Source organism: Periplaneta americana, chromosome 2 (assembly GCF_040183065.1).
Source record: "Periplaneta americana isolate PAMFEO1 chromosome 2, P.americana_PAMFEO1_priV1, whole genome shotgun sequence".
In the NCBI taxonomy this organism is placed as follows: domain Eukaryota; kingdom Metazoa; phylum Arthropoda; class Insecta; order Blattodea; family Blattidae; genus Periplaneta; species Periplaneta americana.
The window spans coordinates 150,690,848-150,706,383 of record NC_091118.1 but is presented as its reverse complement, the minus strand read 5'-3'; the positions used below and the strand labels follow the sequence as shown (position 1 = coordinate 150,706,383).

The 15,536-nt window shown below is 35.7% G+C and overlaps 1 protein-coding gene across 1 annotated transcript in view; it reads left to right on the top strand.

Moving 5' to 3' along the window:
- Nucleotides 1-13,402, top strand: part of pb (homeobox proposcipedia) — a 379,624-nt gene extending 366,222 nt beyond the window's left edge. Inside the window, exon 2 of the mRNA XM_069818696.1 lies at nt 10,008-13,402. Within this exon, the coding sequence (XP_069674797.1) occupies nt 10,008-12,358 (2,351 nt within the window). The 3' untranslated portion in view covers nt 12,359-13,402. The remainder of the gene's footprint in view (nt 1-10,007) is intronic.
- The last annotated feature ends 2,134 nt before the right edge of the window (nt 13,403-15,536 follow it).

Sequence of the window (15,536 nt, the reverse complement as noted above, 5' to 3'; positions counted from 1 at the left end):
TGTTTGAGAATAAGGTTCTTAGGAAAATATTTGGGGCTAAGAGGGATAAAGTTACAGGAGAATGCAGAAAGTTACACAACGCAGAGCTGCACGCATTGTATTATTCACCTGACATAATTAGGAACATAAAACCCAGACGTTTGAGATTGGCAGGACATGTAGCACGTATGGGCGAATTCAAAAATGCATATAGAGTGTTAGTTGGGAGGCCGGAGGGAAAAAGACCTTTGGGGAGGCCGAGACGTAGGTGGAAAGATAATATTAAAATGGATTTGAGGGAGGTGGGATATGATGGTAGAGACTGGATTAATCTTGCTCAGGATAGGGACCAATGGCGGGCTTATGTGAGGGCGGCAATGAACCTCCGGGTTCCTTAAAAGCCAGTAAGTAAGGAGTTCTTTTACATGCCAGTAAATCTGCTGACATGAGCCTGTCGCATTTAAGCACACTTGGGCCGGGATCGAACTCGCAACCTTGAGCACAGAACACCAGCGCTAAACCGACTACGCTACCCAGGCCGACTAATTTGGTCAATAGTAAGCTACTGTTGACATAAAGGTCTATTTCAGCAAACAGTGAAAGTAAGAATAAAATTATGCATTGTTTCAAGAACGTTCTGCAATCTTAAGCAAGTTAATATTGGTTGATTTACATTGTCCTCGTAGTCAACTAGGATCTTTCTGTACTTTTGCTAACCCGGTGGTTTGAATTGCATTACTAAGAAGGCTTATTTGTAAGGCGGAGTTCACTACCCCGAATGATAGGTTTACAGGATGATAATTAATAGAATAGGCTACATTTTGACCTGGGGAAGGAAGAGTTTATGCTTTTGTCTGAAGAGCACTTCATTCATTCATTCATTCATTCATTATATTCCATAGATCTTACATGAGCAATGAAGCTTTAAGATGTGGAACAAGTCAAAATTTTACAATATTACAATTACAATTTTTACCAAATGTTATAGTTTTACAATTTAGTAATTTTCTACAATTTTTACAATTTTGTGCAATTTTTTACAATATTTTGGCGAGATGTAGTGAGATGAGGTGAGGTCCGAGGATCCGCCAAAATATTATCCGGCATTTGCGTTTTAGTTGGGGAAAACCTCGGAAAAACCCAACCAGGTAATTAAATCAAAGGGGGATAATCAAATCAAGGGGGCTGATGCCAAGGACTTGCCATAGACCATCTGGCTTCAGTCCCACGGCTGTGGAAAACCTCGGAAGAAACCAAAGACCAAAGGGGAATCCAACCCAAGCCCGAACGCAGCTCCGGATCAGCAGCCCAGCGAGTCTGCCGACTGAGCTACATCGATGGCTCTACTAAAAGTACACAATACATAGCCAATCAGATTATTAAATTTACAAACGCAAACGATCATTCATCAGTTGAGCTATATGTATAATACAAAACAAGTAAGTTAATTAAATTTAAGACATAAACAATTCAACCAGTTGTGATATACAGAAATTGATAATACATATCATGCAAACTACTTCAAATTACAAACACAAACAATTTATTAATAGAGCTATATAGATTACTATTCAATTTAAAGCATATACAATTCATCGGCCAAAATTATACAAATATATACAATACAAAGTAGCATACTTTCATTAAGCTATACACATTTGTGCAATTAATATCAAGTAGATTAATTCAATTTACAATCATAAACAATTCATCAGTTGAGCTATACACACTACTATACAATTTACAGCATATAAAATTCATCAATTGAGCTATACAGACTACCATTCAATTTACAGTAGACCTATATACAATTCATCAGTAGAGTTACACAGACTAGTAATCATTTTAAAAGCATATACAATTCATCAGCCAAAGTATACAAACATATATAATCAAATTAGTTCAATTTACAAACTTATTTTCGTTAAGCTATACAAAATTGTACAATTCATATGAAGTAGATTAATTCAATTTATAAGCTTAAACAATTCATCAGTTGACCTATACAGTATACTATTAAATTTACAGTACATACACTCATTCAGGGACAAAATTATTTTAAGTGTCGTAAATATACAATACGGTATCGTGGTGATACCTTCACAGAAAGATAAAGAAGGGTTCTTCAGGCTGTAGGGAAGTTCGGGAGCGGCCCGCAGGAGAATCCGAAGCGCGGTGCTTTAAGACATGCACATTATTCCATTCCGGGTAGTGCAATGGGTTCACACAAGTGCCCTACTTATGAGGGCAGTCCCCAACCCGTGCTTCTCCCCACTAATAGACAGAACACACTGATCCTTCTTACTATAAAATTACTGATTTTCCGGGACAGCCTGTCTTCTTCTACTTTCTGTGCTCAGTGATTTTGTACGAATAGTTCTATTTCATCTAATATGTCAAAAATATGGAAATTGTTGCTGTCTTCATATAGGCTACAGTACTATATTAGTTTGTTTAAAACCTGAAAATAATAGAAACTTATTGTTGTTTGTCATAGCCTATTGGTCTTTAATAGTTTCTTTAAAAATTAATTATGAATTAAATAATAAATTTCATGTTCCAAAGATTAATTGAAGACCTGAATTGACGAACATCCCAAGTTCATTGAAGTAAAATTTTTAGGAGAGCATAAAAACTATAATATAAGTTAGTTTTGCCGTATAGGCCTAGAAGTATTGAAATAAAAATTTGTATGATTCAAATACACACGCTTAGAATTGGACTTCGTATATTCTTTTCTACAGGATGGTAGCTTATGCAAAACACAACATGTGTCAGCTATAAAGTCAATTTTGGTAAATATTGGACTTGGGATATGTCAATTCAGGTCTTCAGTTTATTGTTGCTGCATGAGTAATATAAATTTCTGTTCTTTAAGATATTGCGAAAGTCCTTAACATTTATTCTTATTATTACTTATTTACTTACTTTCGAAAGGTTTTTTAGACAACCCAGAGGTTCAGTGCCGCCCTCACATAAACTAGCCATCAGTCTCTATCCTGGGCAAGATTAATCCAGTCCTTACCATCATATCCCACCTCCCTCAAATCCATTTTAATATTATCCTCCCACTTACGTCTCAACCTACCCAAAGGTTTTTCCCCTCAGGTCTTTCAACTACTGTAAAGGTTGGTCTACAATAAACCGGCAACGAGAACGAGAAGTGGAGGACGGGAACATGTAGATTTTTATTTACAATAAACTGAGAACGGAAACAACTATGCATATCGATATGTAGACAATAACGATATCCTATAAAGTCGATATTATGCATTCTGATGTTATTTGTGTATAATTGACAAATGACGTTCTGTCATGAGTACTTGCCAGCCAACATGAACATACTTCAGAACTTATGACACAGAATATTTAAGATTTAAATTCATGTGTTAGTTAGAAATGATAAATGAAGATGAAATTATGTCACAGCCTCCTTGCTACAAAATAGCCTATGCGACAATCAAATAGCTTCATGATGACAACAGGCTGCGATCGGAAATGAGAACGGCAAAGTTAAAACTTCGCCGACTTTCACGTTCCCGTTCCCGGACTCCGACAGCTTCTCGATAATTGTGAATGCTCACATTTAAATATATGTACCTTAACAATTTTTCCATTCTCGTTCTCGTTGTCGTTTCCGTTACCGGTTGATTGTGGACCAGGCCCAACACTCTAAATGTATTTCTGGATTCACTCATACGTGCTACATGCCCTGCCCATCTAAAATGTCTGAATTTAATGTTCCTAATTATATTAGTTTAAGAATACATATTCTTACAATGCCTTCTTTAAATAATAATGATGACGATGATGATGATGATGATGATGATGATGACGATTTCATTAGGCTATCCATTGTATCTAGGCCTATAAGTGTGTAATACGTAGACTAAAATATTTTAATAGACCATCCATTGTGTCTACAAGTCACTTTTACAGAGAACGTCGATAAAATATGAATGATTCTGTTTTGTTAATATTTAGAAGCTATTAGTCAATTTTTTGCGGTGTTGTTGGAGAGTACAAAGCATGCTTGTTAGTTTTATGTTAAAATGGTTTTAACAGTTTTAGAACCGTAAAGTACTTCATTGAGTCTATATTAGAGTGACCAGATTTCCAAAATGAAAAAAAACGAGACAGTTATTAAAGTTGACATGAATCAACATGTTTATATAATGTCAGTTAGCAATAACGTTCAGTTTTATTTATTTTAAAGTAATAAATACCGGTACTACACTGTTTACAATAACTAGGCTATAATTATGCAAGTACATAACAGAGTAGCCTGGATACTTGGCTTGAGCCATTGCTGACAATGTTTTATATTGCAACTAGTCTGGATTAATTGAATCAAATTCATTACGTTTTACGTGATTATTAAATAAAATAATAGAAAAAGCAATATTTTAACAATAATATTGCGAAACGGGACGCCATTTAAAAAGGGATATTTGGCGTCCCGAGCATACTTTTCTCGGGACAGAGTACAAGAGGCTAAAAAAGGAACAATCTCGTTAAAAACGGGACGACTGGTCACCTTAGGTCTAGTCTATATCTGACGACGTATGCGAGAGAGTTACTGACAATTTTAAATCATTGTATTGCCATTCGCAGTGGCCATAATTAAAATGTTATTCACTGTGCATGAATCTCCCATCTCCTGTCTTTAAACATGTGCAGTAATAATTGAAATATATCAAATGAGTTTAAGGGAACCAGGTTGCGATTAGGAGTCAAAAATCAGATTTTTTATTTTGTGTTTTAAAATAAAGTACCGGTACAAAACTTGCTCTTTAAAACAAAATGTGGGAGGTATTTCGGCACATAAGCCCTTTAAATGGCCTCTTTAAATTTGGCGGTGCATGTAATTCATACATCCTCATTTTTTTTTAATGGAATTTTCCATAAGATGACATTTTTAAAACTTAAGTGCATTTTTCTCCGAAACTACTGAATCAATTTACATAAAATGTTTACAGTGTTTTCTCCAGCCTGTGTACTACATAGTAAACCTACGGGTTTAAGAATATCATACACATAACATGAGAAAAAATATATATGCATTGAAAAAAATTGCAAAAAAATGTTAAACAAAGTTCAAAATTTTTTTCTATTTTACTAGAGGTGAAATATTTAACTAAATTTTGCTTTAGAATTTACAATATACATTACTAGATAACTTAAAAAAATACAAGTTATATGAGTGAAGAAGATTGTAGCAAATAATGTGCACCTGAAGAATGAGGTACATTTAGCAAAGTGAGAAAACAGGTTATCAGTTAGGGCCTTTCTTTTGTACTTCGATATGAAACTAATTAGTTGTCTTATATACCACAGAATTCAGAATTATTGATTGTGTAAGCATGGAAATTTTTATTTCATTCTGAGCACTAAAAGCCTAGAAATATTGAACTAAACTTTTGTACTGAAATTTTTTAATCGCACAGACATCACTACCAACTCCCCTTAAGGGTATATGTACGTGAACGACTACAAATATTATCAGAAAATGCAGGTTATAAATTTCTAAAATTTTATAAGGAAATGAACTCACAATTGGACAAAAATTATAAGGTACCACAACAAGATTTATTAGAACTTAAATATCTGATAAAAGTAGGCCTATATAAAAGATTACTAATAACATTTTTAAACCAGTTTTATCAGAGCATAAAAAAAAACAAAGAAATTTTGCACTGGTAACCGTAACATTGTTATGGTCTCTCTGTCATCTTTAATATTTTTCCTGCATGTAATAAACACTTATTTCTGAAAAGTGGACTACTCTCAGACATGTAGAGTTGTTTATTTTAATACAGTTAATTTTTTATTTGTCCTAAATAAAATACATTAAAATTTACATACTGTTTTGATACCTAATTTTTCTGTTTTCAAAGAAATGGGCATTATTGTAATCTACCTTTTGCATAAATTCATGTTAAATCAGTGTAAAAAATTTCAGAATTCTATCTCTAATGGTTGTGGAGGTATGAAATATTATGTGTGAAAATTTTCAAAATTTGGAAAATTTAATTTCAAGTAAAAAGTGAATTCTTAAAAATATTATTAGTAACCTTTTTTATACTTTTATCAGATATTTAAGTTCTGATAAATCTTGTCGTGATACCTTATAATTTTTGTCAAATTGTGACTTCATTTCCTTGTAAAATTTTAGAAATTTAGTGCCTGCATTTTCTGATAATAATTGTAGTCGTTCACGTACATATACCCTTAAGGTTATTGATTATTAAAATCGTTCATATTTTATTGGCGCTCTCTCTAATTAGATCTATGTTTTAATATTTCAGCAGCCCATCCGTTATATAAGAAAACATGGTAAAATTTATGTTATGAAATCATCTACACTCTTTCTACAAACTCACGTGTTCGAATATTGCAAATATGTAATAAGAGGCCACAATCTCTACATGTGCATCAACATAAAAACATGTAATGAGATAAGCCATTGCGTTCTGCACCTTCAAATGGGCATATTCATCGAGAGGTCGCGGTGTTGCGCGTACCTTGAGCTGTGATCCGTACGCCACACTCCCACTCATCTGAACGACAAAGCACTGTCACCATGTGACGCCAGGTGAAATTTAATATCCGCCCACCCCTTCAAGCGTTCCTTCCTTGCACCCCTTTTTGCTTTCCTTCCTTCTTCCCCCTCCTCAACATCATGCTCCTCGAGAAACTCTCCGGTCGGAACACCAAGTGTTGCCGGTACAACTACCAGTGCAGTAGCTTGGGATCTATTCATTTCACGTCAACCCTCATGCAGCAGTTTAGAAGCGCATTTCGACTTTTGACAAATGGAGTCATGGACTCTAACTCAGTATCTGGTTCTAACTCTCTCCTCCGCCTCTCTTTTATAACAGGGAATATTTTCCATCTTCTTTCTCTACGAACAACAGGGCACCTAATATTACTTTTGTTTAAAGCAAAGATTGCAACGCGGATGAAACGAAATATCTCGGTATCCGTGGTGAGAAAGGATTGATTATTTTCGAAACTGATAAATAATAACCTTAGACGCAAATAAGGACAAATATTGCTGACACCTGAAATAATATATATATATGTATATATATATATATATATATATATATATATATATATATATATATATATATATATGCTTATGACACAGTAATTGACTGATTTCAAATGAAGAGAACTTAACAACTAGCAAAGAGAAAATAGGTAAGCTTTAGGGATGTCTATTTCCATTACTGTTTTTAGAATGAAAGATCATAATCATAAACTGTACGAATTAAGCCAGCTGGCCTGTTCGGTTTCACACAATTTTGTTTAATTTCAAAATTCTCTCCAAGGTTTTCTAAATCTGCCAACATTTCGTTTTTCAATATGTTTTCTAATTATACAGAGTGAACAGTAAATAATGGCATTAATTTCAAGTTGTTATTATTTTGTCAATTATATCTATGCGCAGAAATTTGATCCAAACAAATGTACTTTTCGTTCTGCAAAATATATTTTTTTATTTTTATATTTGTCCGGATAAAATGTCTGCACATTTAAAGGAAAAAAACTAAAATTCTTTGAATAATTTATCATAATACACTGCTCTCTTAAATTGACTGAGCATATTGGGAATTAAATCAATGACTTTACCAAAACACGCTAAGAAGTGTTTCATAAAAATAATTGAAATATGTCTTCATAAACCCATTGATTTTCCATCTCAAAATTTGTTTTTAGATTTCAATGTACTTAACGTAAGACAAATTTATCATATTGTATTAATAAAATTCATACATAAAAATCGAAATAATTTTGAATTGTATTCTCATAGTTATGAAACAAAAGGTATGAATTCTTTAAGATTGTTTGAACCAAAATGCAACACTGTTACAGTATTTAATCATAGTAGTAATTTAGGCCCAAGAATATATAACAAATTTATATTTAAATATCATAATCTTGTCAATTCTAATAGTTCTAGTATTAAATTTAAAAAGTTATGTATGGATTTTATAAAAACTGAAAAATTGTAAATTTAAATTTATATACTATAATTGCATAGTAGACATAAGACAAATTGTATTGTATAATTATTAATTTCAATTCAGGAATCGCCCCTGAGCACGAGTTCTACTCTTTCAGGAGCGAGCTAAAGTTTTTCTGTATATATTATATTTTATGTTGCAATTATTAGCAAAATAATAAATAAATAAATAAATAAATATAAAACAAAGTTTATCTCGAAAAGGAAGCAAAAGCGAGCAAAATTGTATTGAACTTTTTTATTTGAAATATCTAAAGGAATAATTCCCTGAAATTAATGACATTAACGGTTAACTATCTCTATTTGTAATGATGTTCTAAATAGTTCCGTCTTAAGAAAATGTGCCAATCAATCGTCGCTAAATTGTACTATTGTAAGTTAGATTTCTAGTTCAATTCTTATGTATTCACCTCTCTGCTAATCTAACGTAATGTGTTCCGCTAAATATAGAGTAATCTCATCTCTGCTTCTTCCATTTGTTGAATTTGTTTCGTGATAAGTGTCCACATTTCAGACCTGTATGTTAATACTAAAAGAACTTCATAAAATTTGAAATTGTTCCAGGATGTAACCTACTTTTTAAATAGTGCTTGTATAAGATTGTCTATTAATTGCCAAAAGTATTTAATTTATTTTCTACATCATTAATTTTCATGTACGATACAGTGCATCTTAAATAGTTAAAACTGGAGATCCGTTTAATTATATTTTTATTCTATTTCGATTTACGTTCTTAAATGTGAGATCCTATAAAGCCCATGCTTTACTTTTGTTTTATCAGAAGAAATTTTAATATAGTGCTTCTTCGCTATATTGTACAAATAATTTAAATGTTTCCTTTTGTAAACTTTCTTCTGAATATACAAATATAACCAGGTAATTTGCGAACTGTAGAGGTAGTATTTAAGGGACCTGGTAATGATTTGGAGTGAAAATCCCGGATTTATTTTGTATTTAAAAAAGTACAAAACTTGCTCTTCAAAATTAAATAGTCTCATTAAATATGGCGGCGCATTTAATTACTACTGTAAATCATTTTTAATTGCAGTTTTCAGTTAATTTTAAAAAATCTGGACTCATTTTTCTCTGAAACTACTCAATTTATTTACATGAATATTACACAGTGTTTTCTGCAGCTAATATTATACAAAGTAGACCTACAGGTTAAGAATATCACACACATAACATAAGAAAACATATAATAAGCTTATATGCATACACCATAATTTTCCGTACGATTTTGATAAGTTCATTGCGTCTATAAAATGTCATTTATGAAAACAGACAACCATAAGTACCCAAATGTAACAGATAAAGTGGAATAGAATATTTCAAGTACTCGTATTTCAAAATAGACGTTATACATATTTTTATATGTTACACAGTAATCTGTAACCTGAAAATGGTTGTAAGTATGTATATATTGAACATGAATATAATAGCTAAGTAACCTACAAAATAAAGAACGCAATTTGTGGAATTTAAAAAAAATATTTTTGTTATTGTTTGGGTTATTTTAAAATCTCTTTTTCAACACAAACAAATGTTGCCCCATTTTCGTACTTAGACCTTAAATCACAAACACCACACAAAGTTTCAGTGATTTGAATTAATTTTCCTATATGGGAAGCCGATGAACTAGTTTCTACAAAAATCGAAGCGTTCAAAGCCATAGTGGGCCAAGCGCCATTTATTAAAAACAGAGAAAGCAAGAGTTAAAGTTAAGTGAATACCATAGTTTAATGAAAATTAACATATAATTTAGTTTTAATGTGCATACTTTATATTACTTGCTATATGTTTCATTGAATTATGACATTCATTTAGTTTTAATCCTTGTTTTCCCCGTTTTTAATACATGGAGCTTGGCCCAATATGGCTCTGAACCCTTCAATTGTATTATTGATAAAGTGTTCGACTTATTTATTGATGTTATAACATGTTTATATGTAAATAGTCCTAATTGTATGTAATAAATGTCATTGTATTTTTACAGAGAATGGGTTGCCTCGGAGACTCCGGACAGCATACACCAATACGCAACTCCTAGAACTGGAGAAGGAATTCCACTTCAACAAGTACCTCTGCAGGCCACGTCGAATCGAAATCGCAGCGTCGCTAGATCTCACCGAGCGCCAGGTAAAAGTCTGGTTCCAAAACCGTCGCATGAAACACAAGCGCCAGACGCTGAGCAAGGCGAACGAAGACGGCGACAGCAAGGACTCTCCTTCAGGAGGCGGCGGCGGCAGTGGCAAGGGGGGCGGCAAGTCCGACAAGGGCAGCATCCTGCTCCTTCAGGACGAGAACAGTAAGAGTTGCCAGAATTGTGACTTGCCGTCAGGAGGCGGAAACACAGGTGGGGGTGGTATGGGAGATCACACTTCAAGCAGGAGGAACAACAACAACACCGCAGGTGTTGCTAACAACAATACAAGTTTCAATAACAATAATAGCAACGCCAGTAGTGGCGCAAGTAGTGTGGCAAGCAGTATCAGTAGCTCTTTCGAGAAGATGGTCAACGAAGAAGATTCGCGGTCTAATGAGAGCAGCGGCGTTCTGTCGACGCCCGGACTTGTGGTTAAGAAACTGGGTGGCAGTGAAGTGCTTGTTAAAGTGGAGGCAAACAACAAGAGTCCACCGCTGTTGACTCTAGTTACTAAGAAAGAACCTGGCGGTAAGGACGTTTCTACGGCGAACAGTGTTATAGGGGGTGGAACTTCGAGTGGTGCCGGCAGTGGTGGTAGTTCAAGTAGTAGTACTGGAATGTTATCCCTCTCGGACGCACCCCCGCAGCAACAGAGTGTATGTCCTGTAGCGGTGCCTCCATCGGGAAGTATCACACCCTCGTCGACACCGGGGACTCCTCTTCAGCAGCAGTCGAGTCCTCTGGGAGGCATACCTCAGCAGCCGTGTGGCAACACCGGCTCCAACAATGGTGTCATGCTGGTAGGTAACAACGCGTTGTTTCCTCAGAGGTCCAGGAGTTCTCCAACAACAACCTCGGCAACAATAGCCACAGCAACTGCAACGGCATCTGTAACTGCTGTTCTTCAGCATCATCCAAGTCCGAGCAGCACTTCAACCGGCTCGGTGCCGCCACTGATACAGATCGTCAGAGGAGCGACTCCTTCGTCGGGAGGGACATTCCCACTCCATAGCAATCAGATGCCCGAGTACCGCCACACAGGACCGCAAAGCCGTGCGGACTTCAGGCGCCAAGGCGGATCTACAGGTGCAGCACCTCTGCAACAGCAGAGCGGTTGCTACAGTCCCAGAGATATATTTCAGCAACAGCAGCAGCGCCTAGTGTATCCGTCTGCTCCGGATTCTGCCACATATATGCGCCAGCATCAGAATCCTCACCACTCTTCTATCACAGCTCCATCCTCACGCATCAACGGACTTCATGCCCCGGTGACAACTCCTAGAACAACAACCATTCCCCAACATCATTCTAGGGGATCTTATCACCATCAGACAGCAGCACAGCAACAGTATCACCACCAGCAACCCTCGACATATGGTCCGCCGGCTAGTTACAACGGGTATCACCAGGCGCAGAATCATCAAACTTCCGAACACCCAGCCTATCACCCAGGAGCATCATACCAACACCGCAACCTTAACAACCACCATCCGTATCATCAAGGGCAGCCTTATTCTGCAGAACACGATCCGTATCTTACAGGCACGTCATCTTCAAATTTCTCTGGGTATTCCGGTGGAATGTATCCGAGCAATGCATCCGACAGCATGCATCACCCGGCTCATCCGCACATGGCAGGGTCTGGGCAGCACCAACAGATACACGGCGACCCATCTTCTTATTACCCAGAAGGCATGCAGCATCCGCAGAGCACATTCGGACCACAGCATCCGCCACATCCTATGGAGACGGAGTACGGGACGCCACAAAGCGCGACAAACAAGTCTCACAGTCAAAGCCACGCTTACTACGATCAGTCGAATCAGCACCATCATCAGCATCACATGATCCATCAAGGTGGCGACGCGTCCAACATTCCTAACAACTATGTCTCCTCGCCGGATCCTTTCCCGCTCAACAACGGAGGAGGTACTCCGACTCCCGGAGGAACTGGTGTGACTACAACCGCGACCGCGATCGCGGCAGCGACTGCGGCCGTCATGACTCCAACCAACGTCCAAACGGACTCTGGAGACAACTTCAATAATTTTCATCACTTCTACGCAGAGCCCCATCATTCGCACCCTGCTGTGCATCCGACTAATCCTGCATCGGCGGAAAACAGCAACAGTTCGTCGGATTTCAACTTCCTCAGTAACCTGGCGAACGAATTTGCACCGGAATATTATCAACTCAGCTGAAAGCTGTAATAATAAAATCTCCACAGAATAAATGATCTTACGCTTTCTTTAATTCAATCTTTTAATAATAAAGGGAATTAAAATAAAACAAAATTATTTTAAATGACTACCAGGATTAAAATGTCTTCGGACTAATATACTTCTAAAAGATGAACTTCACTAACTGCACTAAATAATTTTATAGCCTGGTAGTTCTCAATTGCGTCTTTTAGGAAGGCTTCCTTTATGTGAGTCTGGAAATTATCATGTTTAGATAGGCGAAGTAATCGTCATATTTGAGGACGTCAGCACAACCTGTAACAATCAACTGACTGCATACGATGTTTCCTTAAAATTTAAATGCAATCTCACAATTTTGATAAACTTCAAAATCCGTTAAATTGTAACATAATTTAGATGCTATTGAATGCACAAAAATAAAAATCAAAGAGGCAATAATAGATCAGTGCGTTGGTAGTTTATTTGGCTTGGTTATATCGGTGGTGATTTCTAATTGAAACGAGTGGATGGAAGATAAGTGTGGTGAGTGGAGCATTTTTGCAGTTTCAAAATGTGTAAAATTAAACATTTCTATGTTTTTTAAAAATAAGACTAGGTACCATGACAATGGAGAAGATAAAACTAACAGCAACAAAGTGGTTTTAAAAACTTATACGTGCAATTATTTTAAGAAATTTAGGAGCATAGCTCCGATCCAGTGTTGCCATGACAACTTGACAGATTTAAGTCACATACAGAATAAAATTTGTAAAAAAAAATAACAAATGAACAATCCACAAATAAGAATATTAGCCTATGTGACAAGGATAATTATTATGAGGCAAAAATTCAAACAGTTTTGTCTTTAATATTAAATAGATAGATATTCCTATTATTAGAACAAAAACTATGTTATTGTTGTTCCTTTGTTGTTTGGTGTAAATAATCTAATATTGATTCTTATCATTTACTAATGACTATTATCATTCACAACAATTATGTACAGATCATATCCTTTACTTCCACGTAATGGATTAGAAACAATAAAACATAAGTTATAAGATTTTAGTCTTCTCAAGAACTTACGACTTCTTGCTAACAGATCTCCCCATTTCCTCTTCAGAGAATAATTAGGCTGCTGGACAGATACTGTATCTATCAGCTCCATGTGTTACATATGAAAGTACATTAGCAAATACAGAAAAAATGTGTCACAAAGTTGATAACAGTTTTATGTCTCCCACAAGAAATCAGCACCTTTATCATAATTATCCTACTGTTCCACATTCATTTTCTCAACTATCATTTAAAATATATGTACAGTATATGCAAAATCATATCATTTAAAATATATGTACAGTATATGCAAATGAAATCTTTTCTTTTCTATTGAAAAAGGGCTTGGCATATTTTATAAGTTAGGGGTAGACGGGTAGAATGTGGAACAGAAGTAGACGTAGATATGCTTACCCGTATTGGGCAGAACATGGAGCATCTCTAAGCAGTTCAGCCGAAATAGGCTTTTTGTGCACCCGAGATGAAAAAAAAGTTACATACAGACTGTGCTGCAAGGCTAAATCGGCCCCAGCATCCGCCATACCGTGTTTATCACTCCATCCATAAAATCCATATAAGTCAAACATATCTCTGGGATGGTCTTCCGTTATTCAACTATGACCATAAAAATATGTCGACCGCTGTGGAGTAATTGTTAGCATGTCTGACAGAAGGAAGCGAGGCAGGTTCAAATCCTGGTTGGTACAAGTTACCTGGTTGAGGTTTATTCGGGGATTTCCCTCAACTCATTAAGAGCAAAATATATTGGGTAACTTTCGGCTTTCGACCCTGGACTTCATTTCACTCAGATGCTAGATAATTATAGCAGATGATGAAGCATCGTAAAATAAACCAATTTATTATTATTATATATATATATATATATATATATAAAACGTATGTGAATTACTGTACCAATACGTTTCCTACCACACCGTACTTGAAGACAATCTTTACTACAATTAGACCTACTCTACTGCATGTGAAATATTCCCTGATCAACAGACTCTTAATGCTGAATATAAACGAGATCTGAGCAAACATTTAGAATAAATCGTTGTACACAGACGGACACATTTTCGATATCTGGGCCGCTGAAAACATATATTTTCGTAAGATTTTGAAATCGATTTTTTAGCATCACACCGATAATTAATGAAAAAGTGATATTTTTTCGCTACGGATTGGATGGAGGACATAATGTGGGTACTCTCAAAACATAATCATTTTCATCATTTTCATTAAAAATGCCAATTGTTTATTAGAAAATAAATATCTTTGTTTCTTCTTCTCAAATAAAACCATCTGCCCTTCCGTAAGGGTGACCACAAGGATTCAGAAAACAAATACATACATTTTATTTTATTTATTTCTTTAGCTAGTAGGCAAAGTGAGTACAAATTAAAATTATAAAACAAAAATGTTTCTAGCCATTACCGTAAGAGCCAGGCTCGTGTACGGTGTGGTTATAGAAGTATGATTATGTAGAGTGGTTATACAGAAGTTTACAATGAAATAATGAAAATGCATACGATAACTTTCAAAAGGAAATTAAAGTGAAGGTGAAATTATACATGGGTCATTCAATTTATTAGTGGCAACATTTGAATTAACAAAAAAGAAAACATTTTTGGAACAATCACATTGTTGCAGTGCTCAGAAGTAATCTCCTCCAACATGAAGAACCCGCCTCCACACCTCAGGGAGACGACGGATGCCATCCACAGTGTCTTGTTGTACTAATCTTCGAACAGACTGCTCTACTGCTGCTATAATTGCTTGTCTGGTTGTAAAGTGAACTCCTCTAAATGGTAATTTCATTTTCGCGAAAAGGTCAAAATCACATTGGTTCATATCTGGGAAGTATGGAGGATGCTCCAGAATTTCTCAGTTCCATCTGCGAAATAAATTAACCACAGGGGCAGCTATGTGAGAGCGAGCACCATCATGTAGCAAAATAGAATGAGAATTCAGGAGATTTGGACGTTTACGGGGCACAGCTGGTCGTAAATGGTGTTCCAGAAAGTAACTGTAATATGCACCATTCACATGATTTCTTGCAGGAACTAAATGAGTGACAAGGACACCAACAAAATCATAAGCAACAATGAACATTATTTTAAGTGGATCCTGTTCTTGCCGA